The 14,484-nt window shown below is 35.0% G+C and overlaps 2 protein-coding genes across 2 annotated transcripts; both read right to left on the reverse strand.

The window, feature by feature from the left end:
* Positions 1-2,279: 2,279 nt before the first annotated feature.
* PQL3 (PsbQ-like 3) lies at positions 2,280-2,871 on the reverse strand. Its single transcript, XM_048085666.2, has one exon. The coding sequence runs from the start codon at positions 2,828-2,830 to the stop codon at positions 2,306-2,308; it is 525 nt and encodes a 174-aa protein (XP_047941623.1). The 5' UTR covers positions 2,831-2,871; the 3' UTR covers positions 2,280-2,305.
* Positions 2,872-3,079: 208 nt separating this feature from the next.
* On the reverse strand, positions 3,080-7,872 carry TRM4 (LONGIFOLIA protein). The gene is made up of 6 exons (XM_048085663.2): positions 7,620-7,872; positions 7,081-7,275; positions 6,826-6,899; positions 4,375-6,387; positions 4,149-4,296; positions 3,080-4,050 (listed from the first exon to the last, which is right to left on the reverse strand). Exons 2-6 carry the CDS (start codon positions 7,214-7,216, stop codon positions 3,230-3,232), a joined length of 3,192 nt encoding a protein of 1,063 aa, XP_047941620.1. The 5' UTR covers positions 7,217-7,275; positions 7,620-7,872; the 3' UTR covers positions 3,080-3,229.
* Between the last annotated feature and the right edge of the window lie 6,612 nt (positions 7,873-14,484).

Genomic DNA, 14,484 nt, shown 5'->3' on the forward strand with positions numbered 1-14,484 from the left:
TGATTCGACAAGATTAAGTATGTACTAATGAAGTATAAAAATTGTGTCATGATGAACTCAAACACAAACTCTTTTCACCGTTTGGCCATCATATATAATAAACATAAAGAAATTGCTAATTTGTGATGAATTTTTAGTTTTTAACCAAAACTTTTACCTCAATTTTGCACATTGATAAATTTTTCAAATTTTTTGTCACATTGATAATTTTACCTCTATTTGGCAACTATATTTTCCTAGTCTGGCGAACACTGATGGTGTCATGTTTCTCCAATGTAAATGTTTCATATCCTTTGACTCATTTAATACTGAACGTGGCATGAATTTTACCAATTCTCACATTTACAAGGATAGAAACAAAGCTGCGGATGGTACCAATGAAAATATGAGAATTATTTACCTAATTCGTCTCTGATCAGACTAGCCATAATCCTAAATCCATTATCATCTATTTGGGCTTAGAAATGTGCACCCAATATTCAATGTTAACTGTATGTGAAATACAAGTTGTATTATACACAAAAGTTTAATCCAAATTCCCTATCCCAAAAGCTCAACATGAAGCCCAAGTCCAAAGATAAGAAGCATGAAACTAGCAATAGAAAGGTAAATCATAAGTAGAAAACATGTGAAAAAGCAAGACTGATGTTCTAAACTTCTAAGCGTCTTCAATAGCTATGAGGAAACTATAATCCTCTATGAGTCGTGCCACGAGCAGCCTCAACCAAACGGCGTCGTTTACCCCTTCACCTTCACACACTTCTTAAAGATTCTACATGCTTTCACATATCGCCCTATCTTACACAATAGAATATTATGGGGGTGTTCGGTTGACAAGACTAAATCTCATGATTAAATATGTATCATGTTTGATTTATAAGATTGACCCCCACAACTTAATCCTAGATGGATAGTCTCATGATAATTAGTCATAACCTCCCCCTCCAACTAAAATAATCTCACGACTTAATTCTAGATGGATAGTCTCATGATAATTAGTCATGGCAACCGAACGCCACCTATATATACTCCTAAAATAGTGGCAGCATTCAACCTTCCCCTTTTTGCCTGCGACAGATTGACATATACCTAGTCGGACTCATTCATCATCCCATCCACACACTAGGAAGTGATCAAATAAATAAGATCACATTTATCCCAGCGTTCTGCATTTCCTTAATCAAAATTCTTGCATTTTAGGACGAAATGGTGTAACATTGTAACATCCAACTTTAATCCCCATTTCCTTCACCATTTCATTCCAAAATGCTTCAATTGTCCCAATCTCATCAGCGTATGTAAAATCATGCTGTCTATGTTTGTTAGATGGTTGAAATCTTTGGATATCCCAAACTCAACAATTTTTATCAATTAGGCTAATTTTGTTCAAGTCATATTGTATTGAAAGAGTATGACTAAAGAAATTTAACACTAACAAGAATAGAAATACTTAATCAAGTAGTACTACTAACTATTTCCATATTAAATTTAGTAAAATAAATGTAGGAGCACTTTTTTATGGTTGATAACGCGGATGATAGGATATACTAGTACGGGGAGTGGTATATTGCTAACTCAATATCTAATTGCTAACTATAACTAAATAATAGCCATTAGATATTCAAATTAAGGGCCAAGATCACCAACCAAGGAATATCAATACGATCAACAAAAAACGTCAATAAAGCCATAGGATTAATTCCATAAAATATCAATATGGGTATTAATGTCAATTAACTACATGTTTAGTTATAACTAACTTTTAAAAGAAATCCCAAAACTTTAAATTCATATAACAAATATCAAATTAAAGATAATTTTATAAGGATTCCAACGATATCATATATGCATATGTTCCGAAGTCAAAATTTGAAAATAAATCGAAAATTTTTCAATTTTTTCGTAAAGCAGAAATGTCAACATAGTATATAAAATATGTCAATATAATACATGTAGAATGTCAATATAAGCAATGGGTTAACATTCTTAAAGCATCATGTTGACATTCTCAAAGCATTGTGTTGATATTTCCGAAACACTATATTGACAGTTTCATCTAAAACCCTAATTTGGCGTTTTTTTTTATCTTTTTTAATTTTATTAATAAAAACGAAAATTACACGTGGCAAATTGTAGACCACACGTTTTCTAAAATCCTATAGCCTTAAATTAGTTATAGTTAGCAATTAAATGATGAGTTAGCAATTGATCACTCTCTATGCTTAGTACTGCATTTATTCTTGTCGCACTAAACTTTTAAATTTTGGATAACATATGAATTGAGCAAAACTAATTCAAATAATTGTTAATTATAAATTGCAGAGAAAATATGATGAAGCGACGAAAGAATTGTACGGTACGAGTCCCATACCCTAATCCTATCCTTATCCCGAGCCGCGTAATCCAGCCTCGTCACCGCATTGAACAGATCGGAGTAGAGCTTCCGTAGCCGCGGCCTCTCCGCCGATGGCTTCGCCTGAATCATCGTGTACACGTCCTGTTTCAGCAGCGCCGAGCTCCTTCGCAGCACCTTCTGCGCCTCTCTCCACGACTCCGCCTCTAGCAGATCCTTCACTCTCACCAGGCTTTGCGCGTGAGACCGGATCTCCGATTCCGCTTCTTCCACGCTCTGCTCCGGCTCCGTCAGCCGTAAATCGAATGCGGCGGCCGGTTTTGTGTGCGTCCAGAGAAGGACGGATGTCAGTATTACGGTTGACCGTCTCGTAGCGGCGGCGGTGGTGGCGGTGGAGGAAGGGGGTTTGGTGAGAGGGTGGAGAAAGGACGATGGAGCTGCTGCCATCTGGTTTTGAGGGAATTTCAAACCATACATTGTTGCTCAACATTTTTGTTTTTCAAATCTTCTATATATAGCTCAAGCTCAATTAATGGAGCCGATAATTAACACTGTAATTTTTATTTAAAATTTGAAAAGATGAATATTACTGTTGAATTTGGGGATTTTTTTTTATTTTTTTTTTAAAAAGGAAAAATTAGTATTTAAAAATTCCATTATTTTTGCTTGATTTCTAGTTTGTGCCACAAGTAAAATTAACAGTCATGAATGTGATTCTGGAATTAATTTGCAGTTAAATGTTAATCTTCATAAATACACTGTAGTCAATTAACAGCAGTTTCCTTTACAATCCAACCAGCCAGTTCCTATGTTAGGTAAAGAAATAGAGGAAAATGCAATTGGAGATGCAGAACACAGCAAGCTTTAGGTTGCAAATCACTTGCCAGAGGGTTTACGGCTACCTCGTTTTGCTGTCAAGCCAGCAGACTCTCCGCGCACGATCTCATCAACTAAATCCTTAAAAACAAGCCGTTCAATGTCAAGAACAACGCCTGAGGTGTCAGTGTCAAAGTTCATCCAGTTGTCCGACTGGAGCAGCACGTCGTGGGAGAAGATTGTTTTCCATCCATCGTCTTCGTCACCTGAAGTGCAAATTGGACTCTTCGTCTCGAGTTCTTCAATCTCACAACAAAGTTCTTTGAGCAGATTCTGAGCATTCAACACCTTCCTTGCTAGCTTAACCTGCCCCCACCAAGGCTTGGAATCTGGACTCGTGGAGGCCAATTTTCTAGCAAGAGTCTCGTTGACAGTGTCAAATATCAATTTCCTGTGCAGCTTTTCATTTGTTGTCAACCGAGTAGTAGCGGTGGACTTGTCTTTTGATGAGGCGCTAGCCTTTGTCTGTTCCAAGACTAAGAACAACTCAGGGTTTATAGGATTGCCTGATTGATGAAACTGGAAATCCGTCAGGTTTGAACCAAGATCTCGGAGGAGGAGGCCCGAAGCCAGTAAGATCTCAGAAATGTATCTGTGGTCTGGGTTCTCATTCTCACACAACGAGGCAATGTAGTCTGTGCGCGCTTCATCATGGCTGGAATTGAGTCTTCTGAGCTTCTGAACTAAGTTATCGATGTTTTGAAGTTTTTCCCTCGTGTAGTCAAATGTAGAGCCAGATTCCACTGAGCTGGAAATGAAGCTCTCAGTGGAGCTCCGTTCCAAAGCATTTGGATCCCTCTCGTTGGCTGCAGGTACATCCACTGAAATAGAAGATAGTAAGATTCAGCCAATTGTTGCCAACAGAAATGCATATGAGCGAGTAAGAGAGTCGATAGGTAGATTTATTAACATGTTATACCTTTGAGGGTCTTCCCTGTATACTTTATAGGAGAAGGAGAGTCGTGTGCATATGCTGCATTGTCAAGAACCGAGACAGGGCTTAAGTACTCAGGAGGAACATAACCAGGTTCAGCTGCATCTTCCTCACTCAGCATCAGAGTAGAATTCTGAATAAACGAGAAAAACAAGCTCAAAATAGGAATAGGCCGAATATACCGCATATCAAGTAGAGAAAGTATACCAACCTTTTCCACAACACTAGATAGTCTAAACTGAGAAGCCTTTGAAGATGAGCTATCCAAACCAGTGGCACGAGGAGATCTTTTAGAGCTATTAAATTCAACATTTCTATAGCCCCGTGTGATGGTTTCATTTGATTCAGCAGAATCCTCAATGTCATGGGAACTTGAATTTCTTGATTCAACACTGACCTCACTCAGCTGCTCATCGCATTTCTGAGAATAACTGTTCTTTGGTCTTTGTCTTCCGCCAGGATAATTGGATTCAGCTTGTTGCTTGTTTGGCTGCTTTCTTGATTTGCTTGAATCAGGAGGGGTGGGAGGCCGAGACCTTCTCTCAAGTTCGAGCTTCTTTTGTTGCATTCTCGGGCTGACTGGTCCAGAGATCTTACTTATCCCTGCAGAACCATCTGTGGCCGACTGCTGGGACTTTGTCGAAGTCTGTGTGGTCCTTAGAGTTCTGTTATTTCTTGTACCGACAGAACTTAGAGCACTCTGTCGTTCACTAGACTTTGAACCCACATCGCTGGATATCCTGCCAATGTATGAACTTTTTCTATTGTTGGCTGATTCACTAAACCGAAGATTAGGTTGACTAGAAAAGCCACCATGTGAAACTACAGAACCAACAGGGATACCAGATTTCTCGAAAGATTTAGCTGGTTTCATGATGACAATAGGAGACTCGTGAGTTTGGGCAGCAATGGCCTTTCTCTTTGTGATAGCAAGCACTTCATCAGCCGGTAGTTTTCCCCTGTCTACTGATCTCGAGGAACTTAAAAGGAACTCCTCATGATCATTATGAATACTGTATTTTGAACCTTGCACGTCTTTCGACGTTTCCAGGAGTCCCTTTACCTGCATTGCGTCAAGTATTTGTTTAAGTGCTCGAAGATCCTTTCCTGACTGTGTGAACTCAAGATCTCCCAATCTCTTCTCTATCTCACTGTAAACAGAAGGAAACGCGGTGGAAGCATTTGCAGGAGCTCTTGCACTTCTGGATGCTGGTTTCTGGGAAGTCCTCGTCCCATCGTTCTGCTTCCACGGTGCTGGCTCAAGGGGAAGCCATGACATAGGTTTTACCGAACCATCAGAGTTCCTCCAACGTGGTGAGATGGGCTCCTTCCACGAGTTCTTTGAGGGACTAGACGGTTGAACAGGTTTTGTTTTATCTGTTTTCTCAGACAAGCTCGATTCATCAACTAAACTTTCGCCTTGATAACTCCTAGTAGAACCCATGTTGCTGTCACCAGATGAAACAGAGTCCGGTAGTGAGTCCAAACCCATCAGCTTTGCAACGACGCTTGGGGGACGTGTTTGAACCTTCCCTTGGACCAGACTGCAGTTTTTCTGCATAGATTTTGAGAGGACACTGGACTTTGAGTCAGCACCCACACTCCGCATCGAGCTCTCCCTACTGTCCAATGAAAGTCTTGGAAGGTCTTTAAGCTTCAGAGCAGAATTGGAGCCATTTCCATCATAAGAAAACCGAGGGCCGTCTCTTGAGATTGATAGTGATGATCCATCTTTGTAATGGCACGATGATGATCTCAAAAGTGCTCTAGCTTCATTGTTATAGCGAGGCGCCTCTTGAAGCTTAGCAAGAATTCTAAGAGACTCCTTGATGTCAGCAGGCGAGCATTGTTTCTTGTCGCCACCATCACTTGTTTCTGATTGTAGCCTTGGTGAGTCTCTGTACACGAACGGAACTGCAACTCCTTCACTAGCCCTAACCTTCACCGATGAACCATGAGTCTCCCTATAAATTGACTCCTTCACCAGATCTCGAAGATCAAGAGTTTGTCGACTAGCCAGGGGCTGCAGGCTCGTTGCTGAGTCCCTTGAAGAAGTTTCGGGGAAAATCATTCTGTCAAATGATCCAGCTTCCAACTGAGTAGCTTTGGCACAGTCAAGAGAAGAGAAAGAGGATGAGCGGGATGAAGATGAGAATGAAGGCCTCGATGATTCAGCAGAGTATCTTTGTCGGTCTTGCATATTCTTGTAAGAATACTTATCTTGCTGCATCAAAGTGTCATAATATCAGAATATGAAAAATGCATAACCTAAGAGTCTAATTATGTCTTGCAATTCATTGGCACGCGCAGATGCAATCGAAGCTAACCACAGAAATAGGTGGTGGACGAGGAAACTTGCTGTGTTACTAAAGATGTGATAACCAAGATTAGGCTGAGGTAATACCAACCGCAACAACATATGCATATTCAAAAGATGGCCACATATTCTTTTCTAAACCATAAGAGAAGCGAAACAGATGATGCGCGTCCCCCGTGAGACAATGGAGCTCGTGCAATACACAAAACTTAAAAACCACATAAGATTCTATGCAAGCATCCATCAATGGACAGCGAATTCAATTTTCGAAATTTATCATCATAAATCAGACTATGGCAGCACAAGCAAAGCCAATAGTGTAAATCAAAAATTGAGATGCTATACCAGTGATGAGGGCTTCGGGTGTGCACCATTAAAATCTCTCTCCGATGTATCACAACTACTGATGCGGGAACTTCCTGCACAAACACAACCATCTGATGGTAAGATATAAAGCCATGACTAACAGCAAAATCCACAGTACTATGGAGTAACATTAAGAATGACAATTCACAAGCATCACTAGCAAATTGTTGACAAAAGCAGATGAATAATTATGCAGTAAACTTTTGTAAAACAACACTGGCACAAAATCTTTACCGGGTGGAGGGGGCAGCCTCTTGGTGGTGTTGCTAAGCATGTGTTGACGTTCAAACATTTGAAAGATCCCAGTCATACACCCAATTTGAAACTCTGGATTTTCATCTGTTAAAGAATGCAAGAGCTTTGCTGCCATCTCTCTTCAATACTCAAACTAAACTTTCCCTATCCGCAACTGAAGACATCCAACTATGCCTAATCATCAACAGCTCAGCATTCAGCAAAAGGCAGAAATATTCTCCAGAAGACACCAAACACCTCTAAAAAGTGAATAAATACAAACAATTGACGTTTGCAGCACTGAAAGGAACAATATCAGAAATGCATTATAGGAAAAGTTGAACTAAAACCATCACTTCATCAATGGAATTGGAACCCACAACACAAATCCCACTAATTTCTAAAACTCCCTTCAAAATTCAACTCAATACACTCCAAAACACCAATGTGAAAAATCAGATCTTTAAAGTCAAAACAGGCAGTTTGAGTGGTAAAATGCATTGTGAACCAAAATCAGAAAGAAATGTGAGAGTCTCTACAGGTGAATTTGGGTCTCCAGCAGTGGAGAAAGTAAGAGTTTCCAGATCCGAGAAGAGGATATGATATGTTCGATGAAAAGGCTGAATGAAATGTGAGACGAGAGAGGGTCAGTAGTTGGATGAAAGCAAGGGGCATGATCCATGTGTAGAGGAAGAAGGCATGATAAGAGAGAAAAGGTAGGAAAATAAAGGTGAAGGAGTAGTATTAAATTGTGAAGAAATGGGGGAGATGAGGAGGCCAGCAGAGCAACTGCCATGTGGGATGGGGTATGTGGGTGGGTGGGTCGAAAACTGTCTGCATCTACATGTGATTTTGTCAGGACGAATACGCTCTCTCTTTCTCTCTCTCCCTTTTCGTTATGCTGACTGAATGAAGACACGCTTTTGTATTTTATTTATTTTTAATCATATCCAGATTATTAAGTAGATTAGTTTAGAGACTTTAGTCCCATGTAAATAAATAAATAAACTAGAATTTTAGAAAATTTTACTAGTACTATACAAATAACAGGTTAGGTCTTAATTGTAACAATTATTTTGTACGTCTCTGGAATTCATAATTGTCTCATAAGAAGTTCTAAACCACGAATGCCTAAATTTGTGAATGCAGTTCGAGAGTAAGCGAACCCTGATCCAGCTTCCACATTGCGGTGAATTGTGAATTGCAATCATGAACCGAAGTTCCAAAGCCTAAATAGCAAGTGTCTAAAATTCAAACGACATTAATACAAATTATGAAGAAAAAAAAATCTATAAATTTGATTGAAATGGTGGGAGTAGCATTGTTTCAAGAATAACATTACGAAAAAATGGCTTTCAAGACACAACCAATTTCAGTTGGAAAAAAAAATAGGGTCATGTAATAATTGCGAATCGTGATAAAGTTATGATTTAATTTGCAAGATTTGAAATTATACGAATGAGTAGAAGTTAGAGAAAATTTATAAGTTAATTAATATAATTTTAATATAGTTTAACAGAAATACTTATAAAGAAACCTTCTTAATGTATGCAAGCAAATCAAAAGAAGATCTCGTCGTTTCGATCAATTTTGTCTTGCTAGTCATAAATATTTGGTATGACTTTGACCCTTTAATTTCTATTATTTTTATATGCATTATGTCGAATATCAACTGTCCATTCAGCACCAAATATTCATATATAAATGAAATCACTTGTATACAAGTAAATTATGAGATGCGTGATATCACAGCTAGCTCATATTAGGAGTAATATTTTTATGTGCCTTAGGCCTGATTCTTCCAATAAATACTAAAATGAATCACTAGCTTGTCACTCTAATGAGTAATGATGATGATGCACTTCGTCAATAATTGGCAATTGTTTGAAAAAATTTATTATTGTTTCAAATAATGTTGTTAATCAGAGTATTACTCCATTAAACTTCATGATTAAGTGGCATTTTTAATTTGGAGTGGCAATCTGAAACATGCTCCCGTCGTCCACGATTAAGAGTCTCATTTCTAAATGGCGCGGGTTTTAAGAAATGTTAAGAAAAGTGGGTGGAAGAAAGTTAGTGAAATAAGAGTCTCACTTGTATATAGGGAGTATTAGTTTTAAATGATATGTGAGTGGAATGAGTTAGTATAGTGTGGGGTTTCTTTACCATTTATGGTAATTATGAACCAGGACTCTTATTTATGGACGGATCAAAATGGAAAAACGAGACTTTTATTCATGGACGAAGGGAGTACCAAGTATAACGAAAAGAAAGTTAGATTAATTAGTTATTCATAGGGAATCCAAAAGGTTGTTAAATTTTAATTGTCCTTTGAGTTATTGAATTTTTTTAATGATATTGTGCCACTCCACTTTATATAAAGTTTTTAAATCACATAAAGCAAATGGCTTTTATTTTGAAATGTGAATTCTGTAATTATACTTCATGAGTATTCTGTTCTTTTTTTTAGATTCTATTCAAAATTAAATTCATATATAGTTCGATGAAGGACAAAATCCACTATAAATGGAAAGAAGCATCTCACATTCCCATCGAATGACTGTGGGTATAGGTATAAATATACTAAATCCAAGAATTGAAAAGCAAACCAAGCATAAGTATTTATGTTTAGATAATATACACCAATAAAAAAAAAGTAAAAAGTAAAAGTAAAAAGAAAGACAAAATACAAAGAAAAGAAAAGGAATTGTCAGGTCTAATTGGGTAATGGATAGGACGGTGAATAAGTGATTTTTGCATTATTGATATTGAACATTATGTTTACAACACCAGCTGTGAATATTTATTTATAATATTAATTATTATTATTAGGAGTATTATTAGTATTATGAAAAATGCCTTCGTTTAGAGTGTGCAGAATGTCAACTATGTTGGGCACACATGCAAAACAACTATCAATCTCAATCTATCTTACAAACATACAAAAATTGACATGTGATGATTTATTTGATTATATTAACCTTTTTTAATCAAATGCATTTGATTATAGTATTTCACAATGGACAGGTTGGAGCAATCTTTCATTTTATTCAAACGTCACACCACATAAAAGAAATTTCATCAAAACCAATCAACCAGGTTGTAGTATTTGATAGAAGTCGACTTGTTTCGATTCAAGAATTATTCGACTTTGAATTTTGTTTTCTGAGGCTTTTATTTGTCTAATTCTATTAATATTCATGGATCTAATTAAGTTCAATTATTAGTCAATTAGATTAAGAAGTGATAAATCGCTTACATATATAGTGGCATTCATAGAATCTAATTTTAAGATTCCATAAGTGTTGATGACTAATTTTGTTAAATAATTGAAGAAACCGTAAGGTATTAGATCATATAAACAAATTTAAACTTCGGTTAATAAAATAGTCCACTCCACTAGCTCTAGTTAAAATAAGAATTACTCCTATTTATAGAGCAGTACTCCCTTCGTTTCTTCATAGTTGGGTCATTTTTCCATTTCGAGAAGTTTCTTCATAGCTGAGTCATTTCTATATATAGTAACCTTTTTTTTCTTTCTTACTTTACTCTCTCTTACTTTATTCTCTTTACTTTATTCACTTTATACTTTATTCTCTCTACATTTTCCTTTCACTTACTTTTTTATCTATTTATTTAACACACTCAATATTCCTTTCTAAAATTCTGTGCCGAAAAGTTTCGTCTCAACTATGGCGAAACAGAGGGACTAGGGAGTACTTGCTAGAGATATAAATCCCTACAATGAATATTTTGATGGTTTGTATTAATGATAAAGTTTTGAAAGATGTTGACATATTGCCATTAATGAGGGGTCGACGTGAATTTCACTTCATCACGAGAAAAAGGTATCCTAATTTATGAACATTGTGATATTTTTCATAAATGGAACTCTCTATGACTTGGACATTAGTTTAAAATATTTGAAGACAATCGAAATAAATCGATCACATATAGGGTCATATGATAGTGATGCTACTTAATATCCATTCAGTCACATGAAATATATGGTTAAAATTAATCATTTTATCTTCTAAAAATGTCTAAATTTAATTTTATAAGAATTTTAACGACGTATTAATGCATACAGTCGGATGAAAAAAGTTTGGTAATATTTTTGGAGTGAACTATATTTTTAGTATTTAAACTTTGAATTGGTATCAAATGCGATACTCAAACTTCAAAATTATTAGACCAATAAATTTAATGATTGTTAGTTGATTTTTATTCTTATTTAGATTTTAATTATTCTTCAAATACCCCACGTATATAACTAGAATTTGGAGTATAATTGGTTTCATATCACAAAATTTAAGAAGTCTTATTTATTTTATTACTACAATCAAAGAATGTTCAGGCAAAGGTTACTTTGAAAAATAAATTTATGCTAGCTTTGATGTCATGTTACAACATGGTTTACTATCTAGTTTTGTTCAAATTTAAGAAAACCTCACTTAATAATCTCTTTTAAATAATCATTTTTATTTGTTTATTTGGTAATTAAGAGTACTAAGTACTCGAGTTAAGCTTAAGTATGATACTCCACTCCATAGAATAACGACTCGCCAGGAGGCAAAAAAAGAGTTCAAAAATATGAAAGTAGGTCAACATTTATTGATGATTGTCTATCACACAATATAGTGTAGTAAATGTAAATAACATAGGCTTTTTTATAAATGCAAACTACTCCATATAAATAAAAAAAATGACAACGATCTATTTCTTGAAATGCACTTGCAACCACATGGTTGGCAATAATTGCTACTTCACATACAGATAAAATCATTAAATATATTTACATATGTATTGCAGCCTCCGAAGAAAAATGGTTACATTCCATGAGAAATGGTAATTAATGTTGAAAATTTATAAGGATTAAACGCTGCACGCGCAAGTTAGGTGTGAAAATTGGTGAGGGGTCAATTTTAACTACCAAAATTAAATGAATGGGGTGGCATTAATTGATGTGAATTAATCATATATGTGCAAAATAAATCTTTTTAACCTTTTTTCGAATAAGAAAGTGACTAAATTAAATGTTAAGAAGCGATTGGACTCATAAGCCATAGTATTCTCATTCCACAACTCACCACCAACAATACATTTTTCACCCTTAAAATCCTAAAAAATTTAATTCGATATATTATATGCACATTAGTGAATAAGATTCACATAAGATCTACAATGCAATCTATAGTTACATTGAATATTTAGAAGAACAAAATATTAGAAAGATCATTATTATTATGAACCAAGTCCCCAGTGTTAAATATTGGAATCTTAACCCCCTTGAAAAAGAAAGTAATGTAGTAGTAGAGTCTTATAAAAATCCTTCAGGAAACAATGTCCAAGTATATCGAATACTATTAAGTAGTAGTAGTAGTAGTAGTAATCAACACTCTCTTGATAAATATCTTAATTCATTGAGCTGATTTATTTAAAATATCGGGAGCTTATTGTAAAATCAAGTAACTAAGCATTTTTTTAAGGCATATTGGAGTAGTTCAGCAAAAAGCCTCTATATTCGATTGATCTCAATATTGGTGCTCAACTGCTTTAATCGTTCGGCCCACTATTTAAAAGCCCAATGCTAATCCTATATCGCATCTAGGATTTTCATTATTGGATATTCCAGTGTCTTTTTGTTTTGAAAGTTTATTGTCCACGTAATATTTAAATCCATGAGCATGAATAATAGGCTATAATATTTAGGTTGAATCTTAACGATGGAGTGACGGGAGTAGTAGACATTTGTCTACAAAAAGATTGGCAATAAAGTAGGCCTGCTTATTCGGCCGGTTCCGGTTCTACCCGGTCCGGTTGACCGGGTACCCGGTTACAAATTATCATAAATTTGGGAACCGGAAGAATCGGATCCGGCCGGTTTCGGTTCCGAACCGGCCGGATAAGAACCGGTCGGTTCCGGTTCCGAACCGGAAACGATTTGTAGTTTCAATTTTAATTTTTTTTAAATAATTCAACATATAGAAATATAACAATTAATACCGAAAAATTCAAATAAATACAAATCATCAAAACAACAATATTCATAATCCAATATTCCAATACCTAAAAACTATAATTCAATAAATACCTAAAATAATTAATACCTAAAAGTCCAAATAAACACAAAAAATACAAAAAATGCAAATCAACAAGATAAGAATATGCATCAACCAATATTTAAATACCTAAAACAATAATTTAATAAATTACTAAAAAAATCTAACACTAAAAATTACAATCTATACACAACAAAATACGAAACCAATATTCTAATAAGGCAATAATATTCAAAAGACCAAAATCTTAATTACTCTATTTTGATTTTAGAAAAAAATCGATATATTAATACATTTAATCATTCACTTTAAACTTGATTTTTTATAATAAAAAAATCTTAATTAATTATGAGTTATTTTTTAAAAATTTCAATTATTTTTGAGTTATCATAATAGGAGCGAATCAACAAATAATTTTGATCTAATAAAAGGTGCGAAAAATTGAAGATTGATCACAAAAAGTAATACTTTCTTTTTGCAAAGGCAGTAATCACTTTTGCTAATAGGATAATCAAAAATATTTTATGAATAATAAAACAAATGAAATATGCTTAGTTTATTATTTTAATTTTAATTTAAATTTTATAATATCTAAAATTGATATATTATTCGGTTCCGGGTAAGAACCGGTCGGTTCCGGGTAGAACCAGAATCGGAATTTTCAAAAGCATAAGAACCGGAACCGGAACCGGTTCCGGTTCCCGGTTCCTCAATTACCCGACCGGTTCCGGCTCCGGCACCGGATACCCGAGAACCGGAGAACCAGTTAAGCAGGCCTACAATAAAGTCCATGAGCATGAATAATAGGCTAGTGAAATGTATAAAAATAAAACAAATAATATTATAGGAGCATGGTGCTCATAAAAGATGAACACATAATTTATCCATGAATAAAAGTTCAAATAAAACGAGACAACCTCACGCTAACATTTAAAATATGTGGAGATAAAAAAAAGGATATTTTTTCAAATCAAATAGTACTAAAAGTAGCACGTAAATAAATAATAAAAATAAAATTAAACAAGTGAAATTAAATCGTAATAATGTACTCCCTTCATCCCAAGGTAATTGAGTCATATTTTTTTTTGGTTGTCCTAAGATAATTGAGTCATCTCATTTTTTTTGCAAAAATTTTATCCTCTCATACTTTATTATTTTTTCGTCTCTCTTAATTAAATATATCTACTTTAACCTTTAACATATCAATTTCTTAATCGTTGCTCAAAAGAAATGCATCAACTACGAGTATGAAAATACAAAATTAATTGTTTCAAATCAAATACTCCACTAACAATTAATAGAAATAAATCTTTAATAGAGATAAGAATAAATAAATCAAAAT

The sequence above is a fragment of the Salvia hispanica genome, chromosome 5, assembly GCF_029641045.1.
Source record: "Salvia hispanica isolate PSC_SH4W2 chromosome 5, Shi_PSC_v1, whole genome shotgun sequence".
Taxonomy (NCBI): domain Eukaryota; kingdom Viridiplantae; phylum Streptophyta; class Magnoliopsida; order Lamiales; family Lamiaceae; genus Salvia; species Salvia hispanica.